This window comes from Motacilla alba, chromosome Z (genome assembly GCF_015832195.1).
Source record: "Motacilla alba alba isolate MOTALB_02 chromosome Z, Motacilla_alba_V1.0_pri, whole genome shotgun sequence".
Classification (NCBI taxonomy): Eukaryota; Metazoa; Chordata; class Aves; order Passeriformes; family Motacillidae; genus Motacilla; species Motacilla alba.
The window spans coordinates 66254320-66277785 of record NC_052046.1 but is presented as its reverse complement, the minus strand read 5'-3'; the positions used below and the strand labels follow the sequence as shown (position 1 = coordinate 66277785).

The window sequence follows — 23466 nt, the reverse complement described above, 5'->3', positions numbered from 1 at the left end:
AACAAGGAAATATCATATGCGCTTAGGCCTATTAAAAGAACTTAGTTCAAAGAGGGCAAAAAATTGGAATTGCTGGGATTCTTATAATGAAAAGGAATGTAGAGAATTTGAGTTTATGATGCCTGTTATACCTGGGTCGTTTATTTGGCTGATGCACTTTGTACGTTACTAACACTAATCTACAGATGTCAACACTCTGTAAACAAGGCTGGAGGAAGACCATGGGGAGACAAGTTTTTAAGCTTTTAATAGCCAAGCTTTGAAAACCGTAAAATACTTCCATAAAAAAACAAAACAAACAAACGAACAAACAACCCCCACACCCAAAACTAAAAAGATACCCCAAAAGTTTTTAAAAACCAACCCAAGGGGTTTGATTGTTTCTCTTTAACTTCAGCCCATGCTCCGTCGCTTCAGTGACTTCCGAGCGAAGGGCGAAGAGCAGGAATCGCGGGCAGTTTGGATGATGCCATCGGTGAAGATTAACATGCAGCGTCCTTCACTCTGAGGAAAACCGCAGGGAACAGAGCAGCCCAACGAGCAGCGCCGCGGCAGAGCCGGGCCCCGCGCAGGATGCGGCCGCCGCTCCGCCCGCGCTGCGCGGCCGCGCCACTGGGGGGAGTCGGGGCGCTTCCGAAGGAGCCGCGCCTGCGGCGGGAGCGGCCCCGGCGGGACGGGCCAGGCACGGCACGGCGCGGCACGGCGCGGCACGGCACGGCGCGGCACGGCACGGCGCGGCACGGCGCGGCACGGCGCGGCACGGCACCGCACGGCACGGCACGGCACGGCACCGCACAGCGCGGCACGGCGCGGCACGGCGCGGCATGGCACGGCACGGGACGGCGCGGCACGGGACGCACGCGGCGCTGGCCGCCGTCACCCTGGCAACGCCGGCGGCTGGGAGGAGGCGCCGGTCCTGGCCCGGCCGCGGGGGCCGCTCACCTGCCGCCGCCGCTCCCTCCCCGCACCCGCGGGCATTTGGCGGCAGAACGCCGGCCCGGCGCCCATCACGCCCCGCCGTCGGTGTCGGGGTGTCGGCGGCGGTGGGTGGCGGAGCGGAGCCCCCTCCGCGGCTGCGGGAGGTTCTCCCGCGCCCCGCCGGATCCCGCTGTGCCGGGCTGTGCGGCGCCGGCGCTGCCGCGCATCGACCGGGGCGTGGGTGTCGAGCCCCGCCGCGGGGGAACGCGGGGAAGGAGTTTGCTGTTTCGATGGAATTTCTCGGCACACTGTTTTTCGTGGCAGGCGGAAACTCGTCCACACGCGGGTCCCGCGCAATGCCTGTCGCAGCATCCGGCAATGAAATGGTTACCTTTACCAGTAGGGCTGCACAGGAACCACTCGGCGTTCTTAGTAATTCAATTAGTCAGGTTTCCAGAAGGTGGGGTTGGGTATTTTTTTGGCATGGAGGAGGAGAAGCCCGAGACGACGCCTCCCTTCTCGTATTGCAAGCCAATCAGGTCGAGGTGTAAAAAAAAAAAAAAAAAAAAAAAAAAAAAAAAAAAAAAAAAAAGAAAAAAAGAAAAAAAAAAAAAAAGAATCTGTAAGCAAATAGCAGAATAGCAGACTATGTCCTGACTGGCTGCGGCGGCAAATCCCCCCTTTTCCAAAGTAAACTGCATGCAAAAATCCCTCATGATCAAGCAGCAGCGCCCGTGTTTCGAGCTAGCTGCCTGCACCTCCTCCTCGTCTTCATCCCTCACGCACACCGGCGCCAGATCGGACCCTCGCGTGTGCATGTATGTATGCGTGCTCTGTGTGTGTGTGCGTGTCCGTGTGTTTGTGTCTGTGCGTGTCTGGGCGGGCGTGCGTACCTCGCTATATCGCGTATACATCTCTGCGGCTGCCTGTCGCACACACGCATGCACAGAGACAGCTCAGCACGCCAGGCTTCTAGCTTTTCCAGGTTGCTGATGTCGGATTTACACGCAGTGAAGGGACCGGTCATTGCAAAAGGGGGCGTGGCTGTTTAAAGATTTTTTTCCTCCCATAAAGCTTTTTTTTTTTTTTTTCAAAACTGACTTTTGCCCCTCCAATCCTCATCGCTCTTTACGATCCCTCCCTGCCTGCCGCTGCATTCAAGTTTATTTATTTGCCTGCTGGCGTGGTATATTTTTCCTTGCTGCTCTTGCTGCTGCTTCAGAGGGAAAAGGGGAGCAGCTGTTGGGCAAGACCGAGAAGATCTGGGGTGGCTGGTTTTTTCGATCTCCCTATGTAGTCATCTGAGGGGTGGATTCTTTTACTCTCACCTCCTCCCTGACCCTTCAACTGTTTTGTCCTTCCGCAGAAGTTGATGTTCACGGGACTGGATCCTGCTTTATCTCACAGAGGCTCCAGGAGGCTGAATCAGGAGATTTCCGCACCTCGCCGTATCACTCCATTCGTTTCCCGAGCAGGAGAGGCCAGCCAAGCAGCCAAGACCAGCATCATCAGAGGAGTTTGCAGGCTTGATTTTGCACTTCTCCGAGATTTTGCTTTTCTCCACGCCCTCTCATAAAAAAAAAAAAAAATTGTTTCATCCCCTTGGTTTCCACGCCGCTATATTTCTTGGATTGGCCGTTCTTTTTTTTTTTTTTTTTTCCCTGCCCTCCCGGCTTTTTTTTTTTTTTTTTTTTTTTTTTTTTTTGCCTTTGCTGTTGCTCAGTCCTTGGTGCATCCACCGCCCAGGAACAGGAAGGACAAGAAAACCACTCCACAAACTCTCCTTCAAGACACTCCGTGCTGCAGAACAGGCTTCTCAACTCCATCAGCGCAGCGAGCAAACTCCTCAGGGCTTTTGCTTCTTCCCCCCTCTTCTCCTCCGCCCCCCTCCCCCCTTTTTTTCCCCCTGTTTTTGTTTGTTGCTCATTTGCGGGGAGCGGAGGGCCAGAAAGGAAGACACAAACTTTGTGTTTTGACATCTGCGGGTACTTCTCCTCCCGCGACCAGCCGGCGGCCTTTAATCTATTGCCCGGACCCCCCGTGGGCTTCCAGGGGAAAGATCTCCTTCTCCTCCTCCTCCCCGCTTTCTTCCCTCGCCTCCCGCTCGTTCGCTCCTTCCATCCCCGCGCACTCCGGCCCTCAGCGCCGCTGGGGCCGCTCGCAGGGGGCGGAGGAAACGCTGCTCTCGCCCGCCCGCCGCGCCGGCGGGCCGGTGTATGCCGTTCCGTGGGCTCCATGCGGAACTCCCGGTGAATGAGAACGGCTCGCCTCTTGCCGCCGCCACCCGTCTCGGCCCCCACCACCCCCTGCCGGGGTGAGGCTTCCTGAGGGGCCGCGGATCGCCCTCCCCGCCCGCTGCTCGTCTGCGGCGCTAGGCGCCCTCCGCTCGTTGCGGCGCAGCGCCCACCGCCTCCGCGCTTCGCTTTTATTCATTCACCCCAGAACTCGCGCGCCCCGGCTCGGTTCCGCCTGCCTTCTTCCCCCCCCCCCCCCCCCCTTTTTTTTTTTTTTTCCCTTTTTCTTTCTTTCCCTTTTCTTTATTTTTCCCGCATCCCGCCTCGCCGCGCCGCCGGCCGGGCGCGATGCCGCACGTGGAGATGCTGCTGCTGGCGGCCGCGGCGCTGTGGGTGTGCGTGCGCGGGCAGGAGCCCGGCGCCAAGGCGGTGGCCGACCGCTACGCCGTGTACTGGAACAGCTCCAACCCCAGGTATGCGGGGCGGCCGCGGGCGCGCACCGGGCAGGGGATCAGCGGGTGGGCGCACAGCGGCGCTCCGGCGCCGGAGACTTATGTCGAGAGACCGGCTGCAAGAAAGAGACGAAAACTTTTCTTTTACGGAGATTCAGGGCTGCAGACAGCGATGGTACGGGCGGGTGGCGGGGGTGATTTTCTCCTCTCCTCTATCCCTTCCCTCCAAGGCTTCTCCGGCTGGGCCGCCGCCGGCCTGCAGGAGCCGGATGGATGCGCTCCCGGCGGGGGACATGGGCGCCCCTCGCCGCGGGGCAGCCCTGTCTGCTGCCAACCCTGCTCCGGGAGCTCCGGAGTGATGAGGGGCACAGGTAGCGGTCTCCCGGTGGTGCCCCGAAGGGTTCCTTTGGCGGCCGTGGTGGCCGCCGGTAGCAGGGAGCCGGCCCTGGGCACGGCTGTGCGCCCTCGGCGAGACCTCCGCGGCACCCCGGGTGAGCTGGTTGTCAGGGGCGGCTTTGCCTGGCCATGTCCTGCGCTGCCCTCCCGGCGGGGGCTCTCCCGGGCTGGCTGGAGGTGAGGAAGCGAGGTAGGTACGCCGTCCCGGGCCGGGGTCTGCCGGTGCCGCCGGACACAGGACGGCGCATTGTCGGGGTCCCCGCAGTCGTGGCCGAGTGGTGCTGGCGCAGTCGCCCCGCTCTCCTGGCGCCGGAGGGTTCTTAGCACCAGGCTCTGAGCGCAGTTTAGCTCTGGAAAGGGAGGTTTCATTTAATCGTATTTTTTTTCCTGGAGTTTTCCCTCATGTTTACCATCGGAAAATTTCAGTCTTCCTCTAAAATGGTATCCATGTGTTTAGGTAAAAAGTCATCTGGTGTTAAATATTTTTGCCTTGTCAAAGTACCCGTGGCAGGCTTACCTTTTTATTTTTTTTTTTTTTTGGTAAACCTGTCAGGCTAGTCTAAGTAAATTTGGGGACGTTTTATCTTACGTTATCTCTTTTTTATGCTTCTGATACTGCTGTTTGGCTTGAGATTAGCACATTGATTTTTGTCACAGGTCATGTTTTTTAATAGATCTCTGTTGCCTGCCGAAAACTCCACTGCTCGGTATTCCAGAGTAGGTTTAAAATAGGTGATGCAGAAGTTAACGAGCAGAATTTTCAAGTGCCCAGGGTTAGCTAGTCTGTCCAGCACTTTATTACTGTGTTCCTGATCTCAACGCCTCAGCAGTAAATAATTGGCCCAAAAGCTTGAAACAGGAACAATCACGTTTTGGTATGATGAACATCTGTGATTTGAAATGCCTCTCTCTACATTTTCCTCTTTCTACATGTGTTGCTTGAAAAAAACTGCTCAGAGTAAATAAGATGAAAAGTTGCACCTCACATCACCCATCAGAGAAGATATGTCCCCAAAAATTTCTTGCATTTAAAAATCAGAATTTTTATTTCTGTTGTTATGCAAAATGAAATGCAACTGCTAGGGAAAAAAAATGAAGTTATATTCTCAAATCCCACTGGGCGAAAGGAGGATCATTGAAAGAAATAGGTGTGACTAAATGCATACATTGCTAGCATAACAGTTAAAATACTTCAAAAATACCCTTTGATTCAAGATTTTTCACTTCTGTTGTCTTTTGTGTGATCATCTTAACTTTACATAGGTAGAGACAGTTGAAGGAACAAACAATGCTTTCCTAGTCAATGGGCATTACACTGAATTATATTTACAAGGATTCAAGTAACTTAAATCATATATTAATACTATACTACTCTTATTAATCCAACATCAAACATCAGCACACTGCAAAGAAAACTTAGTTTTGTTATTCTTCCAAACAGTAGAGGAAGAGTTAATTTTAAGATGTTTCTAAACCTTCTGTTTTAAAACCAGACATTTCTTGTCTTAGAATACTGCTCTCTCACAATGGATGTATCTATTTAGACATGCCATGTTTATTTGTGAGTTAAAAATATGAGAAAGAGCAGGGTGCAGATGCAACTCTCCTTTGTTTCATACAGCATGCCAGTTTGTGTGTGCTTTCTAAGTAACATGAGCATTACAGAAAAACAGGCAAACACCTGAATGGTAGGTGGGAGAGACCCAAAGAAAAGGAAGCACTTCTCTTTTGAATTTGTTTCATCAGAACCTGAGCTGAAGGCAAAATTGTCTTTGGGTATCAAAATTTTTAGAGCATTTAACAATGTTGCAGGAATAACTTTGCAGTGATTTATCTTCATCTAGAGGTAGACTCAGGAGGTGAACGCATGTAGAATAAGTAGAGATGCTTATTTGGTGATAACTATTTGAAATTAGAGGACAAAATATACTGTCATTCTATGAACACAAATATTACCATTGTGATTTAGCTTGCTTCTTTATTGTATTTATTCAGAAATAACAAACTGCCATAGAACTTATTAAGTCCTTTAAAAAATTGAAATATTGATCATCTTAATAATGATAAAGGCACTCTAAATTAAGATTTCATTTCAACTTTGAATAACTTGATAATGATTGTCCTACCTTCAGATTTGGTGGTTTAAATTTTATTAGTATTAGACTCCAGCAACTTGCTGAAATATGTAAAGATTTCATTCTCATTGAAAGACATATTAGCAAATTGTTGAGTGACCCAGTTGATAAATGCTCCTGGCTTGAACAATGTTTGGGAAATAAAAAATCATGGGAGTCTATTAGAAAAATTTATATTACATTGCTTGGTTAGTTGTCAAAGTTCTACTAGAACGATTAGAAAGTGTATAGTCATTATTGTCAGCATGTACGAGTAACAAAGTTTTTTATTTCTACAGAGTCAAAGTCAGTTCTTGGAAATGTTTAAAGTATTGCCATGCCTTATTTTTCTTTCATATTTAATTACCATATACCTTCTATAAATGCTGTAGTCCAATTCCAGGTGAAAATATGCTTAGGTATAAATTTTGAAATATAAATAAAAGTAGTATTTATTTGAAGTATAAGTAAAATAATTTTTTTTAGTCCTTTGTTTTTCTTTTTCTTTTTTTTTTTTTGATTGGAAATGAATCCTCAAGTAAGCTCAAGAATGTGATTTCTTTTATTTGTTTATTTATGTAGGCTTAGAATTACGTGAACACAAATTCTAGCTGTCACCTTAAAGTGCATTAGTCTTTCAGCACTCTTTGCATATATGTTTTCTTATACGGGACTGCAAACTATTATCATCAGGGAATATTATTCTGTATATAATGCTCAGTTTTGGAGTGGACTATATTAATTTAATCTTGATTGGTAGTGTCCTTTTAATAAGAATTCTGAGTGAATGTAGTGTACCAGGGCCAAATTTTGAAGTGGGCTACCTGCGTCATGCCCGCTACTGTTTTTAATCTTGTCACAGTTCAAGCTGAGCTACTTGTTTTAATTGTTGTTACATTTTTCTGCTTGCCAGGATACTTTAAGATTGTGGTTTCTATTTAGATATTTCCATGTAAGTTGTTTCAGTGTCAGGTTATGTACCTTCACAAATTGTTAGTTAGTTTCAGGGTGGTTAAAAAATACTTGAATTGCAAGTCTAGTTTCTGGTCATACATAGACACCACAGCTTCTAGTCTCACAAAAGCAAATATTTTTTTATTTGGAGTATTACTGGATTTGGCTACATTTTATACAAGAAAATGGTACACCAAATCCAATAAACATTATAAAGACATTGGATGCTGATATATTTTCTCTTTTTGTATTTATGTGGATAAAATCAGGAAATTAGATGGTAAACAGACAATTTAGATATTGAAAAGTAATTTCAACTTCAGCTAGTGATTGCACATAATTAAACAGAATACAATTTGGTCAGTGTAGCTAGAGGTTTTTTGGTTTTTTTGATACATATTTGGAGAAAAATGAGTGGATACTTCTGAAAATTCTATGCATAGACCAGAATTTCACAGCCTGGATTTCTCAGCCTATATGGATTTTGTAGCTGAGTACTTAGGAACTGTTTCAGAAAAGCATCTTACTTCTCTGAGCTCAATCCTTACACACCTAAGTTCTGCTGCAGTTGTGTGGGTGGATATATGTGTGCTTAAGTGCCTCCCTGGGCAAGCCAAATTCACAGATTTAGTTTTGAGAAGCTCTGGATGTGGCAGCTCACGCACACCTGGCTCTTCTTGGAGCACACTCATGGGCTGGATGGATGTCTGAGTGTTTTGCCATCTGTTATGTGTTCGTGGATTTCACCATAGCATGTTAGTTGTATGTGCTGAGGTCATGTGGCTTGGTTTGTCTTTTTTTGTTGTTTTCTATGTAGATACAGTTCTGCCTATGTACAGAGTTGAGGGAAGCCATGCAGAAATGGCTGGAATAGGAAGAAAGCAGTTACACATGTTAAGAAAACTAGGAAGTTGTGGATGAAGAAGATAAAGTGTTTAATTTAATGTTGGTATTATGTGTAAGTTTCACATGTCAAGGGAAGCATAGGAGCCTAAGTACTTGGGTATACGTACACATTCTTGTAAATATATTATACATATATGTAAACCTATTTTGAAATAACATAGCTTGCATTTTGACAGCATTTTATCCAGCAGCTTGCTCTGAGAGCTGAAGAAATCTCTGACTGGTTCCTTGTAATTAAAAGATCAGTAGTAGAGCTGTCAATTCTTTACACCTACTTTCTCTGCTTTTAATAGTTTCATTAACACCTTGTGTCTCTAAAAGAACATTGGTGCTTATTTTAAAAGTGGGTGTTTGAAACAGTTTGAAACCTTCTATGGAAAAACTGTACAAAGAACAATAGTTTTACTGGCCTCCACCCTTGTATGAAAGGCACCTTATTATGTGGTACCTGATCTTCATGAAATGCTTCTTATGAAATCTTTTTTGAGTGCATGTAGTCAGGACACTTCATTACATTCTTTCTTCTAGCCTTGTATGCTTTTTGAGAGGGACAGATAAAGATGATCCTTCCTTTCTCTCCCCTATTGCTGAAATCTCAGCAATCTACCAGCTTCATGCTGGGCTGAAAAAGTGAATGAATGCAATTAGTCTTTCAGGACTCATAGTCATTGCATTCATATGGACAGGCATACGAAATGTATATGGCATATGTAATGAGAATATGTGTGTGTTTCAATGTTTGTATATATACACTTACATATATATACACATATGTGTGTATGTATGCGTTGCAGTGTGTCATTAGTTGGTGATGTGGTGTACGTGTATCATGAATATTGTATGAGGGAAAAAAATCTTAAAGTGATTTTTTTTTTAAATTGAGCTCTTTAGTGTTTAGGAACTGAATGGAATTTCCATCAAATTTCCAGGTCTAATCTTCCAGCTAAGGCATTTTGTGTTAAAGTTCAAAGCAGTAATAAGAGAATTATTTGTAGATTCTGTGTTTTAGTTCTTGGCCATCTTCCCAGTTGGCTGTTTCTTCACACGCTGGTAGTTCCTGGGTCAGTAGGTGGGCAGGTAGATAAGCTAGCACTCGGGCACAGCAATATAAAATGAAACAGAGAAGAATTACAGGAGTGTGCTTTGAGAGCTCTCCTAGCTTATTTGAGTGTCTTGTGACTTCTTCTTCCAACACCAGCCTGTTGCTAGGTGAAGGACTGCAGCATTGTTGAAATACTAGACTACCAAGAGGACACATAAAGAAGGTTGGTCATTGGGAACAGCTGAGAGAAGATGCTAACAAGGACACAACCTTTTCTGGTGGAATGCGTAGACAGTACTTTGTCCATGCCTTTGAGATATGCCTCCATTTGGGTTACTGTTTTTCAATTTATTTTTTTTTCAATGTAATTAAAGTATTTTAGATCGGCGATTTTCTTCCAGTTAATATTCTTTGCTCTGCTACCCTGTTCTGAGCATTCTTTTTAAAAAATATCTCTAGTCTCATGATTAATATAATATTCCAGTGTTTCTGAATGGTCTAATTCACTTTTGAGAATAAAGGGCCCTGTTTTGTTTAAGTTTTTGTTGCACTTGTGCTTAAAATTTAGTCAGTCAGCAGCACACCAACATAATGAAATGAAAACATTTGGTTTGAAGGAAACAGATAAGTTACTGCAATTGCATTCTGATGGTATTACAGTTGTTATGGGTAAGCCATACTGTAAGGTACTTCAGCACAGCTGAATGAAAGATTGGGATCATTCAGGCATTAGGAGTCTTCCTTGCATTTTTGCACTCTCCCTTTTCATAGTAGTCTCTCCAAGCTAGATTATGGTTGAGATGGTTGAGCTCATTTAAAATGGTGCGTATTATTTTACAGTGTGCAAACATGTATAGATATCTGAAATCCTCTTTTTTAGGAAACTGAGCCTACATTTTTACGTTACAAAAGCACAAATTCCTATTCCCATACATTTTAGAAAATAATTTGAGTTAAAATGAAGTATGTGAAAATACATGTATGAGAAAACCCCCACTGTTCTGAAAGGATTGAGATTAAAATATGCTCATATATATATATATATATATATATTTAATCTGGGGGAACATCCTTCATGTTCTGTTATTGACAGGTTGATGAAAATACATTGTTAGTTTATAGTTTTATGAAGGAAATGAATTTATTTTAGACTGCTCCAAAATGTAGAGATATATTTTGGTGTCCATATTCTATTAACTGGTATGCAAAGAGCTTTATGGACTTTTTCTGTTGAAATGCATGACCAGTAAAAATGCTGTCAAAAGAAAAATCAGCTAACAAGAAGATAAACATCCTGTTAATTAGCAAGATCTGCTTGAATTGCTAATACCAATTAAAGCAATTTCTCCAGGTTCTGCAATTTTTATTTGAAAATTACAATTCTTATAGTCTCTTGCATTGTAATCTAGTGGAAGAATTTTCCTATCCATGCTGACATATTGCGTGGAAAAAGGACCTTAGACTCACAAAATCTGTAAGTTATTTTTCATGTTCATTTTTTTCCATAATTAGATCAGCATATTAAACTGTTCAACAGTAGTGTCTGCAGTAAAAAAAAAAAATCTTATTTTACTTCTATCACTGAGTAACTTTATTTTTTGTTTGTTTTCATCAGACTTTTGAAGAGTCTTCTTATTTGATAGGCACCATCTTTAGGTTTTGATTGTAGTGATGAAATGGTGCAGTGTGTAGAGAAGAAATTATTTGTTTATGAATCATTGAAGCAAAAGAAAAAAGAGTATGAGATACATTTACTTTGATGCTGGTAACTTTCTGCTAAAACATATTTGCTTCATTCTGAATGGTAAAATTTGGACTCATGACATTTAAAAGGATGCATGTTTTGACAGAATATGTTTTGTGCCATAGTTAATGTTTGCTGTGGAGCATTGACCTTCTTTATTCATTAAAATAACATAATACTTCCTCCCTGAAATTACTTAGCTTTTCTTGCTTGAGGGTGGATATTGGCAGTAGCAGGCATGTTCTTATGGCGTGAGTTGTTCATCAGTAGTAGTTGAGCACTGCAGCTGTTTCCTAGTGGATAGCCATGAAGCACTACCTTTTTTGGTTTTGCGGATTTCAAATTAGTATTTTTCATATTTGTGTTGCAATTCAGGAGAATTTCCTTCTCTTTACAGACATTCAAATCATATTATTGTGTCAGACAGGGACTTCCTAAGAAATGCATAAATATCGTTATTATAATGCTATTACTATACATAGTATTTTTTGTTTTAATTTTTACTTTGAATTTGTTTCAAATTTGTAAATAAATTTGCGTATCTTTTCTCAGCCTGTGTCTTTGAAACTGGAGCTGAATACATTCTAACTCTTTTAATCAAAACTAAACAAAAAAATTCCCCCAAATCTCTTAATGTCTAATATTTTGTTGGATTTGTAATGCTGTATAGATAAAACATGTTTTTTTTGTGAGAAGACCAAAAAAAGCAATTTTAATGATGATCTTTGTAGCATAGTTGTCAGTCTTCAATACTAATTCATCAGCATTAGATAAGGACTTCTAGCAGTTTTAAAGATATTTGGTTGCCTACAATTGTTAAAAGTTGTTGCAAGAAAATTTTCCAATTAATGCTGTTAATGAGCAGGAAAAACAGCTGCATTGTGTTTTTGTTTGACGGTTGTGGTTCTCCCCCCTGCAACCCCTCCTACTTTATTTGATGTCTAATCAGATTTTTCAAAAAATAGTTATGTATTCATACAGGCAGGGCATTTGGTGAGCAGAAGTTAACTAAGTAGGAGCTATCAATCCTGCTCTCTTTCCTATTGTTTCCAGAAAAGAAGGAAATAAAGAGAGACTCTGGAATTTGAAAGTATTGACCTTCTGACACGCACACACAGCATGGTCATTGCACTGGCACACAAAGTGCCTTAAGCCACCATAATGGCAAACTGCATTTTTGAAGTCACTGATATGAGAGCCAGCTGGATGGGGGATGGACAGCCAACTGTGATTCTGCAGCTATTTGTAAGTTACCACTTTAGAGCCAGACAGCTTCACTTTTATATTCCTAAACTTACCACTTTGGAATAATGTTGCTTTGTTCGGCTTAGCCAGGGATTTGTGACTGCTATATAGACTTAGAACCGTTTGGTCCAGAATTGTGTGGTCATTCTTCATAGAAATCTGCTTCACAGAGTAATTTCATTCATCTGGTTGTGGGGGAGGGATGAGAAACCGTAAAGGAACATTCAGATATAGCATTCTTCAAGGAAATTGTGCATCCACATTAGCAAGTTGCTTTTTGAAGGTAAAGGCAGAGATTTGGATCAAGCAGTTAAAAGCCAATTCAGACCAATGTCTTAAGATTACATGTGATCTCTTGGGTAGGCTTTCCATGTATAGTCTGGAAAAGACCTAATATTTTATGTACCGTGACTGCTCTTACCCCTGGCCCATTTATTTATTTATTTATTATTTGTTTACAGGTATTGCTCCAACACACTTTTACATAATTTTGCAGTTCTCTTGGGACTTAGTTTATTAAAAATTAGTGATCCATCACTAAGTGGGGTACATTACAAATACTGGTGCTCCCAAAAGGGGTTTTTGTGCCAAGCCAAAAGAAATAATAGGGATACAAAAGCTGCCAAAAAGTGTGTCTCCCAATAGGTAATTAATCAGGTGAAAAAGCAGCTCAGCAACTACAGCTGAATGTGGAACAGTTTATTTTAAATACTGAATAAAGATATGTTAAGAGGGCATAGCATCTCTTTGTTTCTAGCTATTTGTAATTTTAAAAAAGTTAACTATGTGCTGGAGTCAGTGGGGAATTCTTTTAGGTTGATGGCATTGTCAGTGCATAGACCTCTTTCAAAAAACTTCACACTATTAACAAAAAAAATTAAAGATGATGATTTTTTCTGTAAATTTCTGTCTGTTTGTGGTAATTAATAATAATATCTCTAGAAAACAACCAAGGCCTTAGAAAAGATGTTTTAAAAAACTTCTATCTTCACTAATCTGGATTACAAGGTATGATAGAAAAAGAATCATTGCTGTGAATATCTGGTTTCCAAAGCTGCCAATCACTTCTGGCACAGCTTCCTTCATGGTCGCTGTGCCCATAATTAAATGCCTGTCATTAGTGTATTTTTCCATAACATTTACAATGGAAAAGGCAAGGGGTCCTTGCAGAGCTATGGCTGTCAGGGGAACAATAAAAACTAATTACACACTCTGCTGTCACCATTGTCAGCTCTGCTTTTGGGGGCAAAGAACACGGGAAGTGTGTGCCTAATAATTATAGATATAGATATAGATATAGATATATAGATATATATCGATATGTATAGATATATATAGATACACACACACACACACACACAATGCCCAGTTGGGGAAATTCAGTACTAGTGAAGTCATATTTACTTGGAAGATTATTCTTCTTTATTCCAAAGATTTTAATTCTAGTGTTATGTTCGTCCCTTCACTTTGCATACACTTTTCCCTTTGCTTTTGAGCCATTTGCCGTTCTCTCATTCTGTCTTGCGCACTTTCTGGTGAACTGAGCTTTCCAATAAAATTGCTGCAATCAAGGCCAGTATTCGTCAGCATTTATTCAATTGGTGGGATACATCTTTTGTATGCTTTTGCTTTTGCCTTGCACAGTAAACTGGATTAGAAAAAAACTGAATGAAAGCAGCTAGTTTGCATGTTGATGTTTTTTTCTGTTACCAGCCCATAGTCTGTGGGTTATCTTAAGTGAAATGAGGGTAAGATTTTGGTGTTCTGCAGTACTGACTTGAGTGAAATGTGTGCTTGTTCCATTTATCCTTGCACCCGCATTTGCAATTTTAAGCATAAATGCATAATTGCTATGTGAATTATCTTAAACACTGTCTTGAAGATGTTGAAAGAGTAAAATTGTGCCTTCACACTAATATTTACTAATTATTTTTTTGAACCTTATAAAATGAGCATTCAGTTTTTAGGCCACTGATTTAAAAAGAATATATCCTCAAAACCAGAATTTTGAATATATTTAGGTACCAGGAGTACCATGGCAGACAGCAGCCATATGGGATTTTTAAGACTGCTTGGTGCCTAACTGTCCTAGATTTTATTTCAGCTATTTTGCACATGGAGTTTCTTAAATACCTTCCAAAAAATGGTCCCATAAAATTAAGGAAAATTGTTTAAGTACACACCCTCATTTTTAAAAGTCGAAGAAGTCAGTAGCAGCTGATGGATAGTAATGAGGAATCAAATTCTATTTTTTTGCACTGTATGCCTTGACAGACACTGCAAGGTGTGATTTTATTTTTTTTTAGTACACTAACTATTGTTGGATTTTTATTGTAGTCTTTTTGGAGGTATTCTTATCCAACTTATTAACACAAAAAGATTCTTGAACTGCTTGGGATGGGAGTTGATTTAGGTTATGTATTGATGATTTTATGGTGTAGTTCTCCTGAATATGAGGTTCAGTAGTTAGGCTTGTCAATTTTTGTGAGGCTGTGCAATCTGCATGAATCGAGTCTAGTGAGTTAGCACAGCAGCATTGGACTGCAGAACCCTGTGAGTCTTTATCTGGTTGGGTTCATGTAAGTTCTAGACAAAGATTTTTTAACAGTTTTTGCGGAGTTGGGATGTCTAACTTTGTGAATGGAAGAGGGGAAAAGCAAACCTGGTTGAATGAGTAAAGTTTTGCTGTTAGCCATTTCAAAAGTGAGAATTGGCTTACTATATGTGATTAGCAGATAGCCCTTAATGAAACTTTGTGTTGAATGCCCTATATAGTGTAGTATGTGACAAAAAAAATTAATTAGGATCATGAAGGTAAAATAAATCAGATATAGTAGTATGCCACTGGGATATTTGTGTTTTGTGTTTTCCAAAGCAGTATATACAGCACTCCTTAAAAACTGAGTGGATCTTGTGAATGCCCAAATAGGATGGAATTATTTCCTCACTGAAATAAAAAAAACCACTGTATTCAGGAAAGAAATCTCTGTTTTCTAAAAATTTGAATAATCACCTTCTTAGATTAAGAGAGCTCTCTGGAGAATACTACTTCTTGTAAATATAAAATCTTTAATGTATAAACCATGTAATTTTTTACATGTTTACCAAAATGATGAGCAGTTATTCCTGTTGTGTGGTATGACCCTGTAGTTTGGGATTGCTGAGAAGGCAATTATTCTTATGCATTTTCATTTCATAGAGTATTGAGTATTACATTGTTCTTGGTTTCCAGTGGACTTGCTCTTGTCTAGTAGCTATGAGACAGAGCATGAGATGAAGATACATCTTGAAGGAGTATGGCTCTTGTTAAATTCAAGAAGATACATATTGATGAAATAAACTTTTTTTGGTAAAATAGAGTCATGTAAAAAATTCCAGTTCTAGTTTTTGGAATTTTACAGGTTGTTAATCCGTCATTCATGTAACAAATTTGATTGTGTTTTGTTGTCTCTGAGATGGTAGATCCTGTTTTAAGACACTGGGCCCAATTTAATACTATGTGTATATATTTGTAGGATGTTGCCTGCAAAGTTTCTGGAAATCTTGGAAAATTTTATGTGTTGATTTTTAAATTACATCTCAAAAGTGTTGTGTGAATGTTTAATAACTTTTTGTGTTAATTCACAGATGTTGTAAAGGAATGCATACAGGATTTTATTGAGGAACTTGCATCTTAAAAAGTCTTCAGACAAACTACCTTTAAAAAAAAAGTGAGAACAGTTGCTGCAGAGCACGATCATTTTGTATTACACATACAAACATAATCCTCACTTAAATACAAGATATATAAATCTTTATAAGTCTCTAAAAATCTCTGTTGTAGATGGAAACTTCATTAGCAGAAGGGTTGAGAGTTTTGAGAGCATAAAAGAGATTCTTTGTTGAAATAAAACCAAAATAAAAGGAATGTTGGTATTTGCAGTATCTTTAATCAAGGTGGTATGAAATTTCTCATTAAGGTTAAGATTCACATTATCATAACAAGTGACAGTGTGGGTGAAGAAGGAAAATTAATTACAGAGGTAGATCATACTTGCATCTCATTATATCATGGCTATTCACTGCATTCAAATTCCAAGCAAACTCTTTCTCTGTATCTCAATTATATAAAACTTACTTGCAAAGAACAGTTTATGAGGAGAATCTTCATATTCAGCGCTTCTACTCCAAAGCACAATAGTTAGCTTAAAAAAAAGTTTTTTTAGTGATTTACAGCATCACTTTATTATTACTTTCTGAGATCCTGTGTCTGATTGAACTGCATTTTATAGCTTACTGTAAAAAGAAATCTCCATTTTCCATTTTCCATACTAGCTGTCTTGATTTAGTGCTCATATAATGGCCTTCCTCAGAACACAGCATTTGGAAGACTTTCCTAAGCACTTAATTTTAGGTATGGAGTTTGGAGGTGATGTATTGTTACTGATGAAAGCAATTTTGCCTTTGTAACTTCTGTGAGTGAATCAGATCATTGCAGTGCCCAATTAGGATTTCTGTACTTTTTTTTTTAAATGGATGACAGAGGAATGATTGCTTCTTCTTTCTGTTTGCATGCTTATTTACTTCATAATGCTAGTATAGTGGATGCATACAAGACTTAATTTTTAGATTAGGCTTAGTATCAGGTTGGTTTAATCTAGTCTTCCTGAATTAACAGTTTTCCTTCAGATTTAGTCCTATGCTTAAGACAAAACATTGTCTGCTTTCCACCATGTAATGGATATGTCTGAGACAAAATGGGTCCTGGTAGTATCTTATGTCCCAAAACTACGTGATGTACCCAGGTGAATAGGTTCTGTGGTTTTCAGCTAAGTGTTCTAGACACTAGTACTGTTACTTGATTCCTGTTAGGGGTAGATTTATTGCTGGTTTTGGTCTGAGGAACACTCCCATCTTTGAGAAGGAAGAGAAATACTAATTTCTCAAGATAATTTCATAGGTTTTAGGACAAACATTTCCTGTGCTCCAAGCTACTGTAGTTGGCATTAGTGCAGTAATGCTTTTGTTTAAATAATGTATCAGAGGAAAGAAAGTTGTTTACACAAATACTACTTGCATGAAGTTGAGAAACTATCTCAAATGGCATGGTAACATACTCTAACCAGATGCTGTGCTGTATTTGCATGAAATTCCCATTAATTTTACTAAATGTTCTTTTATTATATATGTTGCAGTAGTAGAAGGGAATGAAATAAGTATCCACTGTTCAGTTGACAGTACTTCCCTATGCTTCATTCTCTTCTTTTATTCCTCTTTAAATTTCTAAACATTACTGGTAATCCTGAGATGTTTTTAACAATAGAACATGATTAAGATCTCTAAAACTTTTTACCCTGTGTTTTCATTTACCACTTTTGCAAAGCCCACTGATTTTAGTTTTTATTTTGATTGTTGTTTACTGAATGTTTACTCCTCATCAAAACTACAATTTTGAGCATGGTTATGTATTTTTATTTTGTAAAATTTATTTATCCATATATTTATTAAAATTTACACACTGCATATGAGGTTAGTAGAAGATAATTTAAAAGATGGGTAAGAGACATTTAAACATAGTACAAAAGTGCCCTATTTATTTGAGACTTGTAAGCCTCATAACTTTATTATTTTGAACTCTGTTTCATAAAGAAAGATTTCTTATTTACGCAGGAGTCTTACATCTGTTGTAGGTGTGTTTGTGATTTCCTTTAGTTTTACTGTGTTTTTATACTTCCATGCTTATAAGCTTTCCTGCATTTCCTTAAAGTGAGAGGAGTAGAATTGGAAATTCCATCTGACGTTGGCAAGTTTTTTAAATCAAACAAATGCCGTGATGATAATGCAACATTCTCCAATGAAGCAGTCTCAACAATCAAAACTTCATGCATCAGAAAATTAAACATGCACAGTGGAAAGATGCATCTGTTCTGCTGTTGATGTCCTTTATCAACAGAGCTGACATAAAATGTTTGGTTTTTTTCAAGGATCCTGACACATCTGAAGCTAAAGCTGTAATTTTTCCTGCTTTAACAGTAGCTTGTCAGTTTCTTCGATTCAAAACTTTCAGTGGAATCTAACATGGGAGAGCATGTTGAGACAGGACTCCAACCACTTTAAACAAAAAATCATATAGCTGCCTTTCAGTTTGAACATGTAAATTATGATTGTCAGTCCAGTTGTATTTTACTGTCAGAAATACGATTTTTGGGAGGAGATTTTTTTTGTACTATGTGGATTGTTATGGAGAGTAAGAGGAGAAAGTAATGAAGAAGGAGGGGAGATTCTCTAAATTGCAACCTCAGTTTTCTGCTGTGGCATGTCTTTTGATTTTGTTGTTTTTTTTTCTGCAAGCTTCTAGAAACAGGTGAATACTTCTACAGAAGTGTGAATGCAATACAAAAAGAAAACTAATCCTGAAATTTTAGTGAAAAAAAAATTTATTTGAAAACATTTAGTTGTACTATCATTACTTATGAAGCATCCACGTAACTTTGATCCTTAATGTGATAAAAGACAGTTTTTAACTTTTTGTCTGTCTTTGTTCACTTGATAAGCTGAAAGTGTGTTTATTACCTATGATTTTTGAACTTTAGGATCTTGTATCTGTGGAAAAGGATGCATTACTATAATCTATGGTCGTGCTGTGGTTTGATGTCATGCCATGACCTAGGTGTTGCAAAGAGAATGAGTGCTTTAGCTAGCTAATGAAGTGGGCTTTCTTTACAAACATCATTTACTTGCATCGCTTTAAATGGATTTGCTATCCTACTGGATTTGCTACTACTATGGTAGTAGCTACCTGATGTGTGATTTTCAAATTTTGCTAATCAGCTTTAGGGGAAGAACTACTTTCCTAATTATAAGTGGCTGATTACTCTTCAAACAGAAGTTGTTGTATCGTAGGGTGTCCTTTTATCTTTCTTGCCCCTTCCCTTTTCCTTTTTTTTTTTTTTTTTTTTTTTTGGTGTTCTGTGACTATGAGTATTTCCAAGAAAAAATACTTTTGTTTGTAATCTGTTTTTCCCTTTAATTTCACCTTGTGTGAATAATACCAGGTCTAGGGGTTCCCAGCTAGTTTGTTCTGCCTGGAAAGAGCCAAGAGCCATGAAATGGTGCCTTGAAACTGCAGTAAATATTGATTGGGTCCCTGAGCAGAGCCTTGCTCAAAGCTCACTCTGAAGAACTGAAAAGGGCCTATTGTTCCTTCTTAGTCAGTACTCCATAGCCAAGGCTAAAGTATGCAAGTGTTAGGAGAAGAAGAAAGGCAGTGGGGGAAATTGAACAGTGAGCACAGCTGAAGGCGTAACTGCTTATTGCTAAAGGAAGGGAAACCTCCAAGAGAAAAGGGGCAAAGACTTTATGTGGCATGCATAAAGCTTTGCAGATGTGGAGTGTCCAAAACCATCCTCTTTGTTGTAAGGTGCTGGATGAACATAGCTTTCATATCATTTGGGCAGGATGTGGAGAAGAGGTACAAACTTTTTCCTTTAAGGGATGGTTCCTCCCAAAGACTCTACAATCCTTTATGAACAAGTAAGCTATAAAGGTGGATTATTGGGCAGCTCTTGCTGCCTCACAGTTTGAGGCTCTAATCAAAGCAGTGATAGATGAAGTATTTGGGAGAGTTTAACCACTGCTGTTCCGTTCCACATAGCTGTTACTTGGCTGTACAGAAAAAGGCAAAATGCAGAGGATGTAGTTTAATTAGGCTACCACTTCTTATCAATTCATTTGGAAACACAGATTGGCAATAAACACGGGCTGCAGGTTGTTGTGCTTTCCTTGGCCAGTCCATTCTCATTGGAGAAGCTTCTACCAGCCAGTGCCATGTGGGTGATGGACCCTTTCTTTAAAATGCAGTGGGGGGCTGTCTGATCTGTTTGTACTTTCCTCTACCCCTTCTGTTTTCCTTAGAAGATTTTTTACCTAAGTTCCCTTAAAATTCTTGTTTGCCAGGATATTTCACCTATATCAATAAGTACGTATGTTGAGTGGGCAGGTAGTACAGCCTACTACATTACATTCACCTGAACTGAATCTCTCAATGCATATAGATCTCTGACGTGCTGCCATGAAAGTTGAATTCATCTCGCCAGGTTTCCTAGCTCCCTCCCTCCCTTCCTGCCCAAGAAGAGCCTTCAAAGAAAAAATAGGATTAACATTGTCCCTGCTGCCAGTCTTAAAAAAAAAAAAATCTTTCCCTGCTGATTAATTTTTGCTTCTGGATCAGTGCTTCTTAAATATGATGAAAGAGATGTCTTACACATTTCACAATGGTCACCTGCTCTCCTCCCTTTCTATTTTGTCTCAGTTATGTTCTCCATTCCATCTTGTCTTTCAGTCTAGATGATGTAAGGAAACTTCAAAGGACCCATGACCTCCTTTTATTCCAGCTTGCAAGACAAAGCCTTGCCCTCTGCATTTCAGACTACGGAAATGACAGTGTATCTATCTCATTATTGTAAAGCATCTTGGGATATTTTGAATATGAAAGGATCTGTATGAAAGCAAATTCTGTTTACTTCGCCTCAGATGGGAATAAGATTTTCTTGTTAGTGCACTAGTCCTTTATCTAAGAAGGAGAAGTGCTTGGCAGTGTGCTAATAACAACCAATCTGCACTGTGTCTTTCTTGCACCATCTAGCAGCACTGTAACAGGAAGAAACTCAGTCTCCATGGGTTGGGTAGAAGAGGTTGAGACAAGGGTGGGAATTACCTAAAATATAAAAGTGCTGTTGATGAGAAACTTGAAGTTCAGTGCTTTAAAGCTAGCAAAAGCATAATTTTTCAAGTTGGTGGAGAGCAGTACTATTTCAAAGTGAGAAAAGATGACTTTTCATAGGCAGATGACAAATTATTGTAAACTGCTGTGAAACAATGTGACTCAAATTTTAGTTTACCAGAATATTATTAGATATTGGCCTATTTAGCATCTAGAATACTTGGAGGTATAAAATCTGGTTGAAGTATTGTATCATCACCCCATCACAAACATTTTTCTCCTTTTTCCCCTAATGAGAAGCATACCATATGTATATATTATATCCTGTGTAAATATTATATTATAGTCAGATTCTGTTCAGGATCCTGTATCTATTTTGAATGCAGAAATGTGTGGTTGAGGGCATTTTAGTTATATATAAAGGAGGAAGCTTTATGATTGATTTTTTTCTGCAGTAAATCTGTGTTCTTTTGAACTAGCACTTTAAACACTTAATAAATTTACATCTTCTTTTCTAGTATTAAAAATAATTTTTGTGTATGGCTCAAGTACAAAGTTGACTTCCAATACAGCCTGTATCAGGAAACAAGTAAGGCCCTTGTCTGGGCCACTTTTCTTTTGTGCTTTTTTTTTTGTGGGTGTGTTTTTTGTTTGTTTGTTTGTTCATTTGTTTTGTTTAGTTTTTTTAAAATACTGTTGTCATTTGGATTTATGCCTCCCCTTTCTCAAACACCACAACAATTTTATACTATGATTGATACTTTACTTTACAGACAGGAAAATTCAGAGTTGCTTCTTTTGCAGCAATCAGAACAATTTTCTGTTCATAAGCTGTAATATCTTTATTTTAACCTTAAAGCATGTGTATATGACAGAGCGTAAAATGTCAGCATTTTGGAATTGTTTATTGTTAAACTTGGAAAACTACATATTGTTTCTTTGTATTTGCCAAATTAACTATTGTCAATGACATTAATTTGTGAATTGACTGCCACTTACTAAAATAGAATGACCAATCAAATGTACTCATGTGATGTTTTTTCAGCCTCATGCCAAAAAGAAAAAATCAAAATTATGTTCCCTCACTACTCTAGCTAAAATTTCAACTGTAGCCATAAATTTTCTAGAAAGCTTACAAGTCTTACTTTTTTTTTGCCTCTGCAGTGCTGCATTTGCCTCACAACTCCATAATGCAACATTATTTTTTACACTATTCTTCTAACCAGCTTTTTTCCCATCCTAGCAGAACTCAGTTTAAAACAGAGTTATTTTTACTTACTATTTCACACTGAGTTGCATTTGTTTTCTTCATAATTTTTGATTCTATTATTTTGTAAACATTTAACTGAGTTTCAAATAAGTACAGTAACTCCACCATGTTATTGCAAAATACTCTCTTTCACACACCAGCCATGCCCACTGTTTCTCTTAGAAGTTCTAAATTTAATTTTCATATTATAATAACAAAATTTTATAATGAACATTTGTTAGTACAAAATTGAAAGAATTTATTGCAATATTTTTATTTCATTATTTTAAAAATCTAATTCTCTCAGGGTTTTCTTAAATCTGTCTCAGTTAAAATGCTGTGAGGGCTGGGAGGTGTGCTATTTCTCAAAAAAAAATCTTCTCAAGAGTGTTTTATTTATAGTAGGAGTTTGCAAAGAGCAGAAATTTGTACAAAGACCTGTTAGAAGTGTCTCCATCTCTACGAGAACTGAAGCAATGGATGAGTTACATAGCCTTGTGCTCTGGTACAGTTCACACCTTTCACACTGGAGAAGATCTTTCTTGAGAGCAGAGGAAGAAATCCCTTCTCATCATCTGTGCAGGTGTTGATTTGCAGTTCACCTTCACCATTAACAGTTTCCTGGTTTTTGGTTTTTTTGGTTTTTTTTTTTTTTTTTTTTTAATTTTGTTTTTGGGTTTTTTGTGGGGTTTTTTTGGGTTTTTTTTGTGCAGCCCGTTTCCTATGGAAGATTGGCCATTCAATGAATTAATTGAAATCACAAAAAATAGTAAATTGCTGTTCTCTCAGGGCACAGGATTTGTGCCCAGATAGTTCCTTGCTTTGGATAGATGAGTCAGGGATGTACACAACCTCCTAACTGAACACAGTTACTGTGTTTTTGCACCTGTGTTAGAGCTTCAGAAAGGAGTTGAATTTTATGTTTTTCTGTATTTGTTAACTAGATTCTGCATTGATTTCTTCATTTGTGACTAATGAGAAATGTAAGAATGAGGTTTAGAGTAACTAAGCTTAACTTAGCTTGATTAGTCAGAAACAATAGCAAACATTGGTACTGTAAGTGAGCAAAATAATTTTATTTCTTGATAGTCCAGTACTGGGTTTCATTGCTATATTTCAGGACATGAAATTCTGGACAATATACAGGTGTATATTCTTACTTATGTGTTTAACTTATTCTTGGGAAGGGTTATTGGAATTGCTCCTTTGCCCACACTGATGATATGGATATATGCCTTGAATGTATATTTAATATTTCTATTAATTAAATCAATTAAAGCAGTTATTGCCAAGCTGTTATGTCTAAGTAATTTTCCTTGTATTTTTGCTTATTCTTCATGTTTGTGTGTATCCCTTACTTCCCTGTTTTTCATTTAACACAACAGTTTCAATTTGGATTTTACAGCCAGAAAAATTTAGGATGCATCAATGAAGGTTCTTTTTGAAGCCTTAAAATCTGCTTCTCTAGAGTCCACAACAGGCATGGGTATTTTCTTTTGCATAATTACTTA

General features: G+C 39.3%; 1 protein-coding gene across 1 annotated transcript in view; it reads left to right on the top strand.

Annotated features, from left to right (window-relative positions):
- Positions 1-2649: 2649 nt before the first annotated feature.
- EFNA5 (ephrin A5) overlaps positions 2650-23466 on the top strand; it is a 208856-nt gene continuing 188039 nt past the window's right edge. Inside the window, exon 1 of the mRNA XM_038124869.1 lies at positions 2650-3625. Coding sequence (XP_037980797.1) covers positions 3501-3625 — 125 coding nt within the window. The 5' untranslated portion in view covers positions 2650-3500. The remainder of the gene's footprint in view (positions 3626-23466) is intronic.